The sequence below is a fragment of the Sardina pilchardus genome, chromosome 11, assembly GCF_963854185.1.
Source record: "Sardina pilchardus chromosome 11, fSarPil1.1, whole genome shotgun sequence".
Lineage (NCBI taxonomy): Eukaryota > Metazoa > Chordata > Actinopteri > Clupeiformes > Clupeidae > Sardina > Sardina pilchardus.
This window is the reverse complement of record NC_085004.1, coordinates 20,119,807-20,137,514: the sequence shown is the minus strand read 5'-3', so window position 1 is coordinate 20,137,514 and position 17,708 is coordinate 20,119,807. Positions and strand designations below refer to the sequence as shown.

General features: G+C 39.9%; 2 protein-coding genes across 3 annotated transcripts; one reads left to right on the top strand and one right to left on the bottom strand.

The window, feature by feature from the left end:
- The first annotated feature begins 295 nt into the window (after positions 1-295).
- Positions 296-6,477, top strand: psmc3 (proteasome 26S subunit, ATPase 3). Of its 2 annotated transcripts, none has more exons than XM_062549981.1 (12): positions 296-377; positions 1,161-1,241; positions 1,368-1,493; positions 1,690-1,794; positions 2,004-2,066; positions 2,344-2,481; positions 2,598-2,741; positions 3,204-3,352; positions 4,041-4,137; positions 4,502-4,647; positions 5,054-5,135; positions 6,007-6,477. In XM_062549981.1, the coding sequence occupies exons 1-12, from the start codon at positions 336-338 to the stop codon at positions 6,115-6,117; spliced, it is 1,284 nt and encodes a 427-aa protein (XP_062405965.1). In that variant the 5' UTR covers positions 296-335; the 3' UTR covers positions 6,118-6,477. The 2 variants fall into 2 exon arrangements, with proteins under 2 accessions (XP_062405965.1, XP_062405966.1); XM_062549982.1 differs by having other exon boundaries at positions 323-371.
- A 1,562-nt stretch (positions 6,478-8,039) lies between these two features.
- Positions 8,040-15,111, bottom strand: mtch2 (mitochondrial carrier homolog 2). The gene is made up of 13 exons (XM_062549225.1): positions 14,954-15,111; positions 13,929-14,013; positions 12,691-12,797; positions 11,609-11,632; positions 11,335-11,394; positions 10,792-10,849; positions 10,445-10,496; positions 10,290-10,349; positions 10,085-10,178; positions 9,869-9,916; positions 9,699-9,766; positions 9,354-9,429; positions 8,040-8,938 (listed from the first exon to the last, which is right to left on the bottom strand). The coding sequence occupies exons 1-13, from the start codon at positions 15,038-15,040 to the stop codon at positions 8,852-8,854; spliced, it is 906 nt and encodes a 301-aa protein (XP_062405209.1). The 5' UTR covers positions 15,041-15,111; the 3' UTR covers positions 8,040-8,851.
- Between the last annotated feature and the right edge of the window lie 2,597 nt (positions 15,112-17,708).

The following is a 17,708-nucleotide window of genomic DNA, read 5'->3' as shown; positions in this document are numbered from 1 at the left end:
CACAAATTCCTGACACATCTTTTGTTTTGTTACTTTACTGCTGTATTTATGCAATTGTGTTGGGAGGCGAATAAAGAATCCATGAAAAAAATAAGAAATAAAATATAACCTAATAATTTCAGGTGACTTCCTTGATCTTCCTTTGACTGCAAAGACTGTAAAATACTGGCTAGCAGCATGATCTCATTTTAAAATTTACAGTAATATGCAATGTGGCGTCACTGTGCCTAATTTATACGCTTTGCCGCCACACCGGTAGATGACGGTAGTGGGGTGTTTTTGGAATCTAGTTACTACAATAAGCCGATAGAGTAAGCACAAAAGAAGTTTTCAACATGTCGTCGTTGAATGACAGATCAGTTTGGGATGAGGTGGAGGTTTGTTTTATTATACATAGCATATGATTCATTCTTTAAGTCTGTTTTGTGTCGTATGAAACGTACCGTTTATGCTATGCGCTGACTTTTGGGGGCATTTGGTCCGCTGTTACCAAAATATCGATAGTAAACACAAGCTAACGGTGTGAAGCTAAAGTTAGCTAACGTTACCCACCGGTTTTCAGGATGACACAGTAATTTAGTTAGCTTTTAAGCTAATCGTGTTTTGGCTACCTATACCGTATGACTGAAAATACCGTACTGTCTTTTTTTTGCCAGAACTAACGTATTCAATTTGTTTCAGTAAATCTGATTGATATGTTAAGGCAATACTGTTGTTGTAATTAGGATAGCGCTCCGATTGATTTAGGCTAACGCTAGCTTCAGAGGAACAGTGGCTAGCTGGCTGGAAGTTAACAATACGGTTTGCTAGCCAGTTATCATAGCTAACATTAGCGTGAAGCTTCGTTACCTGATTTGCTAGGACGTGAACGTAATTAACCTCAATAACCAGACGTAGTGTTTTAAATCTTCTTTTTGCTGAACGTATAATGTTGATGACACCGTCTGTAACTTTCTAACTGAAGTAGCCAGCATGTTGTTCAGGTACAGTTGACCAGTGCGTGATCACATTTCAACAGCCAATTTTTAAATTGATTTTAAAAATGATTTTATTCAGATTGAATATTTTGTGACTGAACTGTGGACATTTAGTCACCTGTCTATTTGTATCATCGATTGTCTTTCTGTTTTAGTTAATGTTCGACTTGTTTATTACCATAGGATGGGATTGGGGAGGAGGTCCTCAAAATGTCCACTGAAGAAATTGTTCAGAGGACGCGTCTTCTGGACAGTGAAATCAAGGTAGGGTGGCTGAACCTCTGTTTGACTTATCGTTTTGGGTTTTTTTTGTGGGTAGTTTGAAAAGTCAAACTGAATGAACAGGTCTTTGCCCATTTGAAAAGTCAAACTAAATGTATGTCTTTTCAGATCATGAAGAGTGAAGTGCTAAGGGTGACCCATGAGCTTCAAGCTATGAAGGATAAGATTAAGGAGAACACAGAGAAGATCAAAGTCAACAAGACCCTGCCTTACTTGGTCTCCAATGTTATTGAGGTGATTCTTTCAGCAGGGTCACTTGATTAATATAAATCACTAATCTTTCATTAAATTTCTTCACATCTAGTGTGTGTGTGTGTGTGTGTGTGTGTGTGTGTGTGTGTGTGTGTTTGCGTCTTTAGCATGCTCATAGGTTGATTTTATCTTGGGGTTTACTGGGGTTGATATTGATTATAACTGGTGTGATTGGCAGCTTTTGGACGTAGATCCCAATGATCAGGAGGAAGATGGAGCCAACATTGATCTGGACTCACAGAGAAAGGGGAAATGTGCAGTCATCAAGACCTCTACAAGACAGGTGCATCATCATCTCTAAAAAACATCTCTCAAAAACACCATGTCTGCAAATCGAACTAGTGGCATTTAGAGTGTTAGTGGTGCATGAATAAGGGACATTTGCACTGGTCTTCTGTGGTATCAGTTGTGGTATTAATATATGTTTGAATGTCTTTTATACTATATGTGTGAATTCCATTAGTATTCTTACTTACATGTTTTCCCTTACAGACATATTTTTTGCCGGTCATCGGTTTGGTGGATGCTGAGAAGTTGAAGCCAGGGGACCTTGTGGTATGTATTTATTTCCAGGCAGAGAAACTTTTTTTGGCTCCCAGTAATACATTTTGCTTGCTCTTGTCCAATGGCTTACTCAGTCAGTCCTCAACAGCATTGGATTAGAGACATTTGAGACTCTATTTCCTGATATCTACTGATGACATTGTTACCAGTGACCGTGTTAAAAGCAGCTGTCTAGAGCTGAACTCCTATTTTGGGAACCTTGTTCCATCCATTATGTGTTAGTAAGTTGTGACCTAATTTTGACTGAGGTATGTTTCTGGACAAACAGGGTGTAAACAAGGACTCCTACCTGATCCTGGAGACCCTCCCCACTGAGTACGACTCTCGAGTCAAGGCCATGGAGGTAGACGAACGCCCAACTGAGCAGTACAGCGACATTGGAGGCCTCGATAAACAGATCCAAGAGGTACATCGGCACTATTTCTCCTGTACAGTCCTGAATGTTTCCCCACAGTAAACTTTTCTTAACAGTGAGTTGTGTAGTTGAGTCTGTTCTGGTAACGGTGCGTTTATTCCCTGCAGTTGGTGGAGGCCATTGTGTTGCCTATGAACCACAAAGAGAAGTTTGAGAACCTGGGCATCCAGCCGCCAAAGGGGGTGCTGATGTACGGACCCCCAGGGACAGGAAAAACTCTGCTGGCCAGGGCCTGTGCTGCCCAGACAAAGGTAAGACTGTGCACCTCAGATATCTTCAAAGTTTTTATTTAGAAGGTGCAAAACATTGACTAATGATGTTAGAAACATCCTCATCTGAGTTGCACCGGCGTCCCTCTTTCTCTCATACTTTATCTGTCCTGGCCTGGTTGCACCAGATCGACGCTAAACTGCAGATGCGCAGAGAACCTTCCTTTGTTTGCTGTAAGACTGTGCACTTCAGGTGTCTGTATTTATGTGCTAATGGTGGTGGGGTGAGCAAAGCACATATTTGTGCTGTTCAGGAATCAGGACAAATATGGAGAAGCCTACATACAGTATCTGCCAATGTTGCGCTATACAAATAAAAATGGCTTGACTTGACTTGACTAAATGTCTGCCTACATACTTCAAGTGAATTGATCATCATAGCCTCTGGTGATACTCAGCCATATGCTCTCATCCTGAGCCTCTGTGTGTTTTATTTCCTTTCAGGCTACCTTTTTGAAGTTGGCTGGCCCCCAGCTGGTCCAGATGTTCATTGGTGATGGTGCCAAGTTGGTCCGCGATGCTTTTGCTCTGGCCAAAGAAAAGGCCCCATCCATTATTTTCATTGATGAACTGGATGCCATTGGAACCAAACGGTATGATTCAGTTGTTTATCTTTAAGTACCATGTTACTCACCGCTCACCCCTTATTTGGAAGAAGAGACTGAGAAGAAGCCAGTTATCGCTGGTCTTTACTTTGGCTGTTTTACATGGTTTTATATTTATTTTGCTGCCACTCTTGGGTCACTTTTAACATATACAGTATATGCAATGCAACGAGTGAAATGTATTCAGTCTTCCTGCCTTTGCTTACAGTACATGATGCCAATGTTTAACAAAGCCCAATGAAAAGATTAGAAGGAATGTAAGGTGTGGATAGCACTACACTGGGCTTTTAGCTGGATTGTTAGCGCGCTCGACTCCCGATCCGAGGTGCTGCTGTCAGCGGGTTCGAGTCCGGACGTGTGCAGGGCTGGACCGCGGTGGTTCCACACAACCAGGTTTTAGGCAGACATGCTGTGTATTGGCTCCTGTAAAATCATGCATGCTGAGATGATCGTCTTAGACTTGAGTGACATCTTCATGGAGATTACTTTTAAGCTGATGCTCTGTTTATGTATTATTTCATTGTCAGGCTGTTGAGAAATTGAGAAGGTTGTTTTAAAACAGAGTTGCAGTGCTAAACTGTAATAAGCCCTGTACAGTAGCACACATCCCCTGTTGTCTGGTTTCTCTGTAGGCATATCTCATATTGAGGACACCTCTTCTTTTCTCCTCCTGCAGGTTTGACAGTGAGAAGGCTGGCGATCGTGAGGTGCAGAGGACCATGCTGGAGCTTCTCAACCAGCTGGACGGGTTCCAGCCCAACATGCAAGTCAAGGTAGGAATTGGTACCTGCTGCCAGGTCCTATATAGAAAGCCACACAATAGCTGTCAGAAATTGCAATCGTGTTCTTCCTAAATTGTTCGGCCCATTCTATTCACAGTTGTATTCAGTGTTCTGTTGTGTGGTCATGTTTATATTGACAACATATTGTCAGTGTAACTGCATGATAAGGTGTTTTGGGTGAGATCCTTGCAAGATATGCTTGTAATGTCATCCATGTATGACCCGTCATTCCAGATTTCAGATCCCTGGTCCTAGAATGCATTTGACTCGCGTTAAGTGGATTATACATCAGTGGCCATCTCTGGCTGTTTAAGTGCCACTCTGCCTTGGTTTCTGATGTGTCCTCTGCCTCCAGGTCATCGCAGCTACAAACAGAGTGGACATTCTGGACCCTGCTCTGCTTCGTTCTGGACGTCTTGACCGCAAGATTGAGTTCCCAATGCCCAACGAGGAGGCGCGTGCTCGTATCATGCAGATCCACTCCCGCAAGATGAACGTCAGGTAGGGACGGCTGCCCTTCACACTTTTGAATGAATTCGTCAAATTTGTCATAGTTTTGTTTGGACAGTTGTCGTTGTAATATCCTTATAGAAGCAAAAGTGTTATTTCAGGACTTCAAGGATCCTGGATTTTTTGTCTTTTTTTCTTACTAGATCTATTTTATGAACATGAAGTTGTTGTTTGTTGTTGTAGTTCTCGTTGTTTTTAATACATATGCGTCACATACAAAAGGGACCTCTGCTTTGATGCAGTATGCCACATTGACATAGCTAATGTTTTAAGTCGGTCTTGTGTACAGTTTCCAATGCAAAATGGATGGTCATTCAAAGACAAATGTGTACAGCTGGTGTGTGAGGTTAAGGTTAATCAGACTCCTAACAGAACCATTTCCCCTCTCCTCATCCAGTCCTGATGTGAACTATGAAGAGCTGGCCAGGTGCACAGATGACTTCAATGGTGCCCAGTGCAAAGCTGTGTGTGTTGAGGCTGTAAGTATTCTTTTGGCATATCTACCACTGTCACTATCAGACACTGCAGGCCAGTTATTAGATCTGCAAATATACAGTATGCCTGGTTTCTGAAATGGTATTGTTTTAGCAACTGTAAACTCAGATGTTTAGCAGTCTGTTAGACATGCAAATCAATCACTCTCTTGCATTCTTGAACGCTTTTTTTAAAAATATATATATATATTTATTTTTATTTGGGGTGCAGCATATTAGGGTGTAAAGGTACACATATTCGCCTGGAACAATTTCGTTACAGGACCTTAAGTTCAATACAGATGCGTACCGAATGTACCAAATGTACCAAATGCGGTCTTCGTTTGCATCCTCGCTAATCAACAGTAGGCTTTTTTGCATGAGGACCATGTCTCAGTTCTAAGTTCTTCTGATGAGCGTCTGTTGTATCGACCAGCCATAAGCACCAGGTCAAATTCAAGTCTCTTTCTCTGTGGTTCCTTTTTGGTACAATAAGTTGCCCAGCACTCTCTGTTCTTGTGATAGTTATGGGACTTTCAAGAGGAGGTTAATTAAAGGCATATCTGTTCAACATAAGCTTAGTTTACTAAGCGTTTCTTATGCATTATGATTTTTACATTATAGTACTTAGTTATTTTCATTAAGCTATTGATTGCATTGACATTATTGTTTATTATTGCTATTCTCCTAAATGTAGTATTACCAAGGTTTTGTATTGTACTGTTATTTGTATGTTACTTTGGACAAAATTGTCTGTTAAATACCATAACCATATAGTTCTTATACAGTTATGTATATTGTTTCAGTCCTATAGTATATTAGGACCAGATGACCAGATGACCAGATAGAAATAGTTTTGTCATGTGTGTCTGTCCAGGGTATGATAGCGCTTCGCAGGGGAGCTACTGAGCTTAACCACGAGGACTACATGGAGGGCATTCTGGAGGTTCAAGCCAAAAAGAAGGCCAACTTGCAGTACTACGCCTGAGCCAAAGGGTGGCATTCTCTATCTGTATCTGTGTGTGTGTTTGCATTTGTACGAGTGTGTGTGTGTGTGAGCGAGAGAGTGAGAGAGAGAGTTAGAGTGAGTGAGAGAGTGAAGGGGGGGGACAAGGTGTGTCAAGCAACCAGGTGTCACTTGTATGAGCGGATAACTGGTCCTTGAATTGATATTTTATAACCTTGTGGGGTAGTTTCCTCTCTTGTGCATGACACAAAAGTGATTCAAAGTGCATCAGTCTTTACTGTATTCAGACTGGGCTGCCTTGAAAGTGACTGGTATGCCATCACACTAGTCCTTCCATTAATTACAAAAAAACAAAACAAAATAAAACATTTTTCATTGTTATGGGTGCTGTTCTACTGTCCTCATTTTAAACTTTGTTTCGGCCTTTTATTCAGTTTTGACCAACTGTCCCAGAAAACGTACACCGGTTACTAGAATTCATCTCAGGATGGCTGCGGAAGTTTCTTAAAAATAAGGCCTTAGAAAGTATTCAATTGTCTTAAATTTAGATGTGATGGGTCTTAAATATTTTTCTAGTCATGTCACCGTGAAAATGCAGGCCATCTGTTCAGCCAGGTCGAATATTCTCAGTATGTGCTGCGTTGTCTATGGTTTAGTCAAGGCCTGTTTATCTACTGTGCAGCTTTGATGGCGTGAAATAACAGCAATATACCTCCAATGTTGATGGCCACTAAGACCTACTTCAGTGTTTCTCAAATTACAAGGTTCCGTAGGGTCTAATTATGCCCAGTGCTTCTGTCACTCGTTTGCTTATTTGCGGAGGTGGGTTCGTCTGAGTGTTCCCTATGACCCCAAAGTCTGCAATGACTCCGGTCAAAGAAGTTAACCAATTATTATCTTACCATTTATTTCATGACATCAGTATGTAGGAAAGAGTACTGTATATTCCCAGTTATGATTTGTATATCCAGCCTAAATTTAGCCTTAAATTTCATTAAGGAGTGATATTAAAAGGTTTTAAGTCTTAACTTTTTCACTTGTTTGTACCTGTAGACACCCTGTTATCCATTCACTAAATGTAGTACAACTACCTCAATTATTCCTTCAGTTTGTGTATGAAGGAGCCCGTTGCCGTATCTGAGCTCCATAATGAGAGATCATTTGGGATCAATTGAGCAGAAGGGCTAACGTGAAGTGGTCAATTAATGTGGCCATAACTCAGGACCGTAGGAGTGAGCTTTCAGAGCCTTAATGTCGTTTATAGGGACTATTTACTGTGAATTATGCTATAATACTTGTTTGACTTATCTACTTTGTTTTTGAATAGAATACATGTTAGTATCAAATACAGTATTTTTGTAGGCTGGTGTGGGTAAACTCAGCATCTGCTGGCTATTAGGATTTCGACCTTCAGCTCAAGCTGGAAACCTGCACATCTATCTCTCTTGCTTCCTGTCCACCTCTGGGTCCAATCACAAACTATCCTATCCAAAAGGTGCACCTGGATTGTTGGTCTGATTGGTTGAGCGACTATCCAAAAGCGTACAATCATTTGAACTATGCCTACTGATCATGCCTCTAGTGCAGTTGAAATAAAGTGCAGACTCTCCATACCAATGTTCAATCTTAGAAGATTCGTATGGTGATAGCCAGACTATAATTAGATTACAATTAATATGACAAACATGTCTGAACTTCAAGCACAGATATTCTCCTTGCTTTAGTCCCAGAAAAATATCACTTGACTGAGGTCTGCAATTGAACAATTGGGACGCAAAATTTATTGGTATTGATCAGTGTTCACTTTTTCAGTACAGGAATAAATTCACGATTATATTAAATCATCTTTTGCTACATACCTCATGATTACCCACCCAGTAACAAGATCCCCAGGCAGGCAGTCATGACATCTCACTGAAACAACTACACATGGGCCATGCAGATCCCCAAAAAATGCAATTTATTTGGATCAATCAGAATGAGCTCAGTGTTATGAATGTCTGCTTTGGAGACCTCATCCTCAACTTGCTCCACTTAATTACTTACAACAAAATCAGCTTCCAATAGACGGACAGCTAGTGAGTGACAGATTTGCCACGTGGGCCCTGGTCTGAATTTTCAGCATGAAAACACTGTACACCACAAAACAGACATTCAGAGTGGACGAGAGAGCTCCCACACTTGTTTTAACATTAGACCAATAACAGCTTTAACATCGCTACATGCATTAATTTCCTTGGGTAAGGGGGGGGAAACATCTTTTGACTATCAATCCAAGTTGGTCAGTTAAAGGAAAAAAAAGGTCATCTGAGGGAGCCTGGCGTGCATATATCTTCATCAATCTCACAGTTAACTTCTTAACTGAGTGCCGTTTCCTTGGGCGAATGGGGCTGTTCTGGCCCCGGAACGTTGGCCCCGACCCTCGGTGAAGCTGATTGGACACTTCTGCACAGACATCATTAGGATGCGGTTGTCCACAAATGAGATACCCCTGTTTCATTTAGTCATTAATATAAATCTCTAATTATTAAAATAAAGCTCTTCACATTTCCAATCAAAGCAGCCCGAGTTGCAGTGAACATGTTGTCTTTTACTTGTAGCCAGACTTGACAGTTTGTTGTTAAAAAAACAACAACAACAACAAAAAAATGAGTCTGTTATTGTAAACAAGTGCATACAAAGGATTAGAGGTCCACCTCACCCGACCCATCATTTATATTGTTACAATAAAATGCTATGCCCTTCAGCCTCCGGTTTAAAAAAATCTTTTCTGATCGATGGCGTACGTCTTCCCTGCAGGTAGCTTCCTGAAAAATAAACTGTTGCCCCGACTCATGTTTCCCTGTAGATTGCAAACAAGCAGACAAGAAGGGTTAGAACATTGTCAAGGCCACTGTACTTTACTGAAGTAAAGAACAATTCCAAAGGAAGCATCAATTGGAAATTATATGTTAAGAGGTCAAATTGTCATGTGGATTGAGTACATGACTCATTCATAAGGTCATTGTGTATAAAACAAATATTCTTCTCTGATATGTTTAACTTTATTTTAAGCGCTACTATAAAGTACTGCACAATAAAAGTACAATTCTCACATTCACCTTTCTACACAGTAATATAGCTTTACACGAAACAACACGAAACAGCACACAACTACACATAAAAGTACAGTATTGTGCTGTTTTGAGAGAAGCACTTATAATTTCGATGTCATGTTGAAAAAACATGGAGGGTATGCCAGTGATTGAGATACTGACCTCTAAACTCAGGTGTCTCCAACAGTCCACCCATGTTGGGTACACAGAGGCATAAGGAGGAAGGCCGCCTGCAAGACTACAAACACACAAAGATTTTTTTTAAACCATCACCCTTGCCTTCTTGATGCTCTCAAAATAAAAATAATTTATTTGTGCTTTATTTTATTGAATAATCTTTTTTTATGTACTGAAGCCCTTCTTATCTTCAACACTATGCTGATTGCCCCTCCCAGTCACTGCCTGAAACTGACATACAGCTGCTAACAGCAGCATGGGCAACCAAACCTTTCATTGTTTATTTTTATCAAATAAAAAAACCCTGACAATTTTTTCCGGCAGTCTTACCCGCAATTGTTAACAGCCATTAGGTTGGACACCAACACAAATGGGTATGTCAGCATACTGGCAAAGAACTGGAGAAAAGAAATACACGAAGAGAGATTAAATCAACCTTTGAACATGAAACACACACACACACACGATATAAAAAGGCAGATATCAAAACGTGCACTCACCCCAGTGACGGCTTGTGAGCAGTTCTTTATTTCTCCCGTGTGGCTCATCTACAACGAGAGGTAGAGGGTCAGACTCCCTAAAGTCTCTTAGAATAAAAGACTCAAATATCATTGTGATACATGTATAAGTGTTATGTCAATGTCAATTTATGCTATACACACAATTAAAAAGAAAACTACAGCTGACCAAAGTGCTCGATTATGGACAGGACTTACCGAGTCATCAATAGCATATGTGTTAATGAGATGGGCGAGCATGTTGCACACCCAGAGGGAAAAGACGTCACCCAAGAGACGAGGAATCAAGCCACTGAGAAAACATCCACACACCTAATGTTAGACGAGTCTTTTTCCATTCACTTTCATGACAAATGGTGTGTACTGAGAAGTTCATCATCATCCACAATTCACAGGTACATACGCAAAGAATCCAAGAATGCCCTCTTCTCTGTAGATTGTTACGACAGAATCAAACACACCACTGCAGAAAAATAAAAAGCCCATTAGTTTGCCTCAAGTTTGTTCAAAGTCTTCAAAATACAAGATTGCAAGAAAAAAAACAATGGCCATACACACCTGTATTTGGTTTCTCTGCCAATGAACTGAACCATGCATCTCAGGGTAATTACTTGAAACGAAATAAAAAGATACATCTTTACAGCAAAACCATACAAGACCATAGCATTTTGACATTTGCGAAACTGATAAAAATGAGTAAAACGTTCAAGTTTCCATCTAACTCATTCACTTCTTTAAATGTGCATTCGTAAAAACATAAAATAAATGAAAATGTTAAATGGACTGTATCTCCATCAGCTGTGTCATGTAATTTATAAATGGACATTCTTAATCAAGGGAGAAGCTGTGGGATCAAAATCGAAGGTTGTTGAGGCAACTTCAGAGCACCAGCAAAAAAAAGTTACCGTGGAACGGGTGGGTGACGATAGTGGCACAGGAACGAGCGATCATCTCTCTGGTCGTCTAAGAGAAGGATTGGGGAAGCGAGGGGGAGGGGGGGGGGGGAGGGGGGGGGGAGAGGAGAAAATTAGACAAGCATAAATGTTAGTCCAGAGACACACAAGCAAGTTAAACACACATACTGTAGGTGCTGTGACATTTTCATTACTGCAGTATTCAATGAGGTAGCAGTGGTAGCAAGGCTCAATGATACCACTGTGTAGGACAACAGATGTGTGCAGCCAAGTTGAATCACATCTGTACACAAATAAGCAAAATATGCTAACTGAACTGAACGTCAAAAACACAGCGAGTATGCGGTCTGATTCCCAACAATATAAAAATGTTGTACACATAAACAGGCGGTAGATGTTATGGTAAAAGTACTGCATTGTTTGAGACATCTTCCAAATAATAAATAAATAAATAATCTAGTGTTAAGAACTGATAACAACCAGTATTAAGAACTGATATTTTCTCTCACCAACTTAAACAACTATTGCACTCACCTCATTCACGACATGTTGAAGCGATCCTTCTTCTTCTTTCTGATTGCTGTTCCCAATTATCTTTAAAAAAAAAAAAAAGCATCAAGATATTTTGAAAACTGAACCAGTAACCAATACAACCAAACATCCTTCATTAAACCCTATTAGCCCACTCTCCTTATGCCATTTCAAGCCAGGGACTTATCAGACAAACCGCAACAGAAATGTAACTAATCTCTTGCAAATACAAAATACTTCAGTGTATCATAAATTATGCGTTTTTCTTCACACATACCTCATATTTACCCTCCTGGCATTTCTGGAAGAAAATACAATAACAGTCAGATTACATTCAGAGCGACCACATCCAACATAGCTGCCTCATCTGCTAACCATCTGAGGCATCTGCCATCTCTTTATTTAGCTGCTGGGGGAAGTAAAAGGGTATTTCAGGTTGCGTAGAGGGGTCGTGTACATCCTGCCAACCATAGGCAGGATTGTCTATGCATAGCAGCTAAATAGACACCATCATGTCCGGCAGCCCACAGTGCCATACTACTAGATTATTATTGTGTTACTATGGAGATATTATTACCAGGCGTCTTAATACAGTACATCTTATTCCAGATGTGGATGCTACTTTAGGAAATGTAGCGTTCCTGCATCGCATAAGAAATAGTACAGGCCTAGGCCGCTATGACTTTTATATTTACTCTGTAATACTCCGAATACTCCCAGCCCAATCTGCCGGTGATTGGATTTCGCCCTGCGGCTCAGGCTGGAAACCTGCACATTTATCTCTCCTGCTTCCGTTGCACATTTGCTGGAACCAATCACAAATTGGCTAATCCACCAGACGCACACGAATTGTTGGTCTGATTGGTTGAAGGGCTATTAAGCGTACAGTCATTTGAACTATGCCCACTGAGCACACCTCTTGTGCAGTAGAAATACAGCGCAGCCGCAGACTCCCCAGATTTAATGTTGAATCTCAAAAGATTGAGGTCTGGTGATATCCAGGCTACCAAAGAGGTGCGCGATTTCCAGTCCCTAACAACTCAGATTTATACTTTTTGTCAAACAGCTCAGCTCAGCTAAACGTTTTCAAGTTATTTCAAGCCAATCAATACATAACACTTTCATAACCATTCCATAACTTACTGGGCACACTGTGTTGGTGGGTGAATATGGAGGGCACATAACAAAAGCATCCTCCAGGTATACACAAAGGGACATGAGCATTAGACACCACCAGTGGGCGTTGGCCTTAAAAATACTAATTTCTTCTTTAGGCTAATTAACTGCAAACACTAAACAAAAGCGCCTGCTACAGTAGATGACAAAAATGTTAATAGTGAAATATTAAATAGCCTCTACCTGCAGGACACGGCTGTGCACTACTGTGCCAATGGTCCCTGCACAGAGTCGTGGTGCTAAGCCATTGAACAGGCCTGCTTTACCATCAATCTTCACAATGTGTTTGGCTAGAGGGACAAACACAGGACATTTAGGACATTAGGACATTTAAAAAAAAAGAAAAAGAAAACATACTATAACATCGCTGAGTTAAGTGTGATATCAGTTTTCTTATAAAGACACAAGAGCAATAAACATGCGTACATAATAAGCCTTTCTATCTAATATCTTTACACTTGTGACAAAATGAATACTGATCATAACAGACCAATACTACATGTCTACCTTAAATCTAAAAACTTTGTTTAACCAAACAAACTTCAAATATGATGTAATATGACTGAGCAATTTGAGAAAAATGTGTTATGCACCATCATTTTCGAAACTCAACCTTCAGTTCAATAATCAATATATGAAAGGTTTAAAATGACGGAAATATTTGAATAGTTCTGACTCAGAGACAAAACCCTCTAAATCCATCTGACCACTTTTCTTTCAAATTAACAGTTCTGCAGCAATGCTCCTATAGGTTTTTGCCTTCAAATCGATATTTCACACAAGGAAGAGAGTCAGAGACAGAGACAGGCTTTGAAGCTAAATCATTTAAATAACGTATACGTGGAGAGCATTCACTCACCATCATTATCTCATTTTTGACGGAGATGGCATTTAGAGGGTTTTGCATCTGAACTCTTCTACCAATCCGCCCTGTTTTCTTAATTTCATCTTGAGCAAGAGCAGCACTACTTCTGCTTGCCTTTACTGCTGTACAGTATGTTAATCGTACCACTGCCTATGGGTATGGTTAAAATGGTGGCACATGTTCATTGTATTGTCTCAGGAGGTAGCGAAACCATTTGCTAATTACATTAGTTCAAATGGCAGTTCTGATTACAAATCAATGAATCGTTCAGTACAACCATGCAATAAATAAATCATGATAGGGTATCATAATATTCAACAGGATGGGAAAAAATGTAATATGAATGACTAAAATGTGACACTTCACCCTCAAACTGGCAAACATGGATTTACCAGTATTATCCATTATCTAAAAATAAGTATTGCTGCACAAAATGAACAGCTAATGTATACTGCCAACAGAGATAACTCTGGCACAGCCATCTTACTAATACCTGAATGTTAATACGTGAACAAGGAGTGGGGAAATTAAGCTTAACAGAAGTGCTGGACCTTACCATAGGCAAAGAGTCCTGGCAACTGATACACTTGTCGACCAAACAAATTTCTCCCTAATGCAGGAGGAAGGGGTTCGTGTCCCACCTGTAATAGAACGGATTGGTAGAAAATACCAAAAGATAATTTATTTCATATGCTTTGCATATATCAGCTGTTTGTTAAGACAGACACATTTTACGTAGACAGAACAAGCCAAATGACAAGGGCTATGTTAAAACGTTTAACATGGTTGAACGTTGTTTAGATTGTAAGCATGAAATCACACTAACGTTAACGTCAGTGTATCACAGGCGGAAGGTAGATTTACACTACAAATAAATAAACCTTTACGAATGACCTCCAACAAAACTCAACGTCGCCAAAGCTGAGAGTTTGTTACCACTGTCAGTACTCCTATCGCTATTTGTGTGCAAACTTCATCAGTCTCAATAACCTTACAGTGGGCCAAAGGACACTTCCTGAAAAACTCGTTAGCTCAGAAGCAATTTCATGCTAAGCTGTAAGATGTCCTGGACTGGGATGGCAACTTTAGATAACGCTTTATCTGGAAAACAAATCGTCAAATAGCCCATTCCATTTGAAACTTTAGTTTTAAAGCAGTTCGTGTCCATTTAGCCCGATACAGGGTCTAAAAGAGGTTAATTAGCTAAATCCTAGCATTTCTGTTGAGAATCCACAAACCCCGTACTCTGACCTTTCGTGACGTAAAATGGGAAGCCGGCTAACAACCTAGCCAACAACGACACATACATCTAACTAGCTACCACATTTTAAGCTTAAATTAAAATTTCTCGCTTACATTTTCAGGTTTTAAGGAAACGCGGCATTATTCTACAATTCTAATTTCGACCTGACCACAAAATAGATTTAATGTCAACAAGGACTTCAACCAGGCGTGCTAACAAAAACGAAAGGGACTAGCTAATATTAGCTGACAGCAGGTCACCGTAAACGTTTTTGCATCTGCTGACATGTTGTGCTCGCTTACTGGGACCGCCATGCCACAGAGCAAGCACGGTCTTACCTGCACTAGAACTTTGATGTACATAAGAGGATGGGAGAGGACAGTCAGTCCAGATCCCAGCAGTACTTGGCCACATGTATCCGCCATTATGGAGACAATTTACAATAACCTCCTCCTCCCGCAGAGGGAAGGAACAGATGAAACGAGCGTATGTCACGTGACACTGTCCTTCATCAGGTGATCTGTGAGAACAGCGAAATTCGCTTATTAACTTATCGCATAGGTGAAGAGACAACATAGATTGTTGTCCACCAGTAAGCCTTTAAGCCATTGCTTTATTTTCAGGGGATATCTTCAGCAACAACGGTATTTTAGCATGGTAGCCTATCCATACAGTAGCCTAAGCCTATTCAGTGAAATCAATTTTGCAAAAGGATGTCCAAGATGCTTGATTTGAAGTGGCAACCAGGTGAGGGGTGTCGTCCATCCATGGTAGGCCTATTGCCACACCTCATACATGAATGGAGCGTGTGCTTTAAACATGTAACTTTTTTCTCTTTGAAGCAAATCACACACACACACACACACACACACACACACACACACACACACACACACACACACACACACACACACACACACACTATGGCCAAACATTTCACTCTAAATCCTAGAAAAGTAACAGCCTAACCATAATTCAAACTTTGAAAATCTTTCTTTTGAAATATCTAGTTTGTCTTCATCGTGCATTTAGGCTAGATTAATAACACACCATTAGGTAGCCTAGCCTACTCAAGGTCATGGAAGCAAAGGTCACAGCAACGTTGAGCCCTCATGCAGGCCTAATGTGCAATAGCCTACATGAATTACTTCTATTATTATCTAATATTGAAAGAAGTCGCAAAAGCCCTTCTATTGCTGAATATGAAAGCATGAGGAAGGCTGGACTGTTTCCTGCTTGAGTGGCTAGACTGCTAATAAGTATGATGATGATGATTATGATAGGCCTCTCCATTGAGTTCCAAAATGAATCTGTGCCCCAGGTTAGAGAAAGAAGATAGTAAAGCGATACTGATAAATCGAAAGGGGGAAAGGCAAAAAGTGAAAGGATAGAAGACAACTGAAGGCAACAGTTTTTGCATCCAACAAGGGAAATTCAGAGGGAAGCATGTTTGGACTTTTGGAAAGAGTGAGTAGCCTAATGCCTTTATACTTTAGGATTCATGGATATTGAGATGCACATACTTGTGTATAGGCTTAGCCTTAGATGACCTACTTGAATGAATTAATGAATGCAAGGCTTTATCACTGTCTTAGTTAGTCACTTCATATCATTTGATGTGTCATAAAAATGATAATGTCCATTTTTGTAGATATCTGCATCTCTTGCACACAAGGATTCTAGCCATAGAAAATGCTAGACTTAAGCATTTCAATAGACAGGTTTGTAAAACTGGATTTTGTCAGATGAAATCTGTGTTCAACCCCAATTCCAAAAAAAAGTAGGGACATTGTGTAAAATATGAATAAAAGCAAATGTGATAATCAAATCTAGCTACAAAACGGATGTAGACAACATATCAAATGTTGAAAATAACAAATGTGACTTTCATGGAAAATATAAGCATATTTGATTCAGCAATACATCTAAAAAAAAAGCTGTAAAAGTGGAATGATAAAGACAACAATCTTCTAGGCTAATATCATACAAATATCCAGATAAATCAAGGGACAGGGCCATAAAAATAAAACCAGACCTGTCTCTGTAAAGAAAACCATTGTAGGCTATGGGCTCAGGAGAAATAGGCCTAAATAATGTTATCGGGGCCCGAGTTAATTTAAAATAGATTGAGGTAAAAAAAATATATGTATATTTTTTAAATCATGGACCGTGTATCTTCTGAGTTAAAGAGGAGAGGAGACATATATGCAGGCTGCATTTTTCAGTGATGATCTTGAATTGTTCAGAAAAACAATGGATTCTGCACCAGTGTAGCTCTACATAGTCTTGCTAAAATGGCCTGTCTGCAGTCCAGACTGGGTGCATCATGAAATAAAAACATGATTAAGAAGACCCCGGGTTGTTGAGGAGCTGAAATTCTGTATCGTGCAAGAAAACTCTAGCAGCAGGTCTCCTCAGTTCCTTACATTTACAAAATGTAGTTACAGTAAATGAAGAGGTGAAGCAACACAGTGGTAAAGATGCCCCTGTCCCAACTTTGTGGAGAGGTGCTACAGCAACTCTGAAAAAGGAAAAAGAAGAGTTTCACAATTGACATTTTGTAGAGTACGCCTATCCTATAGTCATCATAAATAATTTAATTAATGTCTGCATCTGTCTTGAGCATTTAAACCAGAAAACCTATAGGACAGTTTGAAAAGCTATAAGTCTAGCTCTTGTGATTTGTTAATCAACGTTGTTTAGAGCAAGTAGAAATGGAATGTACTCTGTGAATAGAGCTGTCTGAAATGTATTTTACTGATATCACTTATGACTGGAATAACATACTGTATCCCTCTGGGCTCCATGCCATTCTTGTGGTGAAGGTGTTTTTAAACTCTCGCTCTATCTTACTTGATAAAGCCATTATGATGTGCTTGTGTATTTCTGTTAAGCAATTAGCAATATCTGTGGTAATGTCTGGTTTTGAAAACAATTATTTTGAGATGCACAGTAGCTACTTACATTCTAAAAAAGATTAAAAATGGTTATGTTCACATTTTTTTTCTCGAAAATCAAGTATCTATCATGATTTAGTAAATAAGCACTTCTTTCCACCTAGAAATAAAGCAACTTGCTATAACACCTCCTGGG

What these genes read in the sequence shown, in the direction of transcription:
- psmc3 (XM_062549981.1), top strand. Translation starts at nt 336, where the DNA reads ATGTCGTCGTTGAATGACAGATCAGTTTGGGATGAGGTGGAG. An exon ending in GATGCCATTGGAACCAAACG is followed by an intron (nt 3,353 to 4,040) that starts GTATGATTCAGT and finishes CTCCTCCTGCAG; the next exon opens with GTTTGACAGTGAGAAGGCTG. An exon ending in AGCCCAACATGCAAGTCAAG is followed by an intron (nt 4,138 to 4,501) that starts GTAGGAATTGGT and finishes CTCTGCCTCCAG; the next exon opens with GTCATCGCAGCTACAAACAG.
- mtch2 (XM_062549225.1), bottom strand. Translation starts at nt 15,040, where the DNA reads ATGGCGGATACATGTGGCCAAGTACTGCTGGGATCTGGACTGACTGTC. An exon ending in GGCATTCTTGGATTCTTTGC is followed by an intron (nt 10,179 to 10,289) that starts GTATGTACCTGT and finishes ATGTTTTCTCAG; the next exon opens with TGGCTTGATTCCTCGTCTCT. An exon ending in GGAGACACCTGAGTTTAGAG is followed by an intron (nt 8,939 to 9,353) that starts GTCAGTATCTCA and finishes TGCAATCTACAG; the next exon opens with GGAAACATGAGTCGGGGCAA.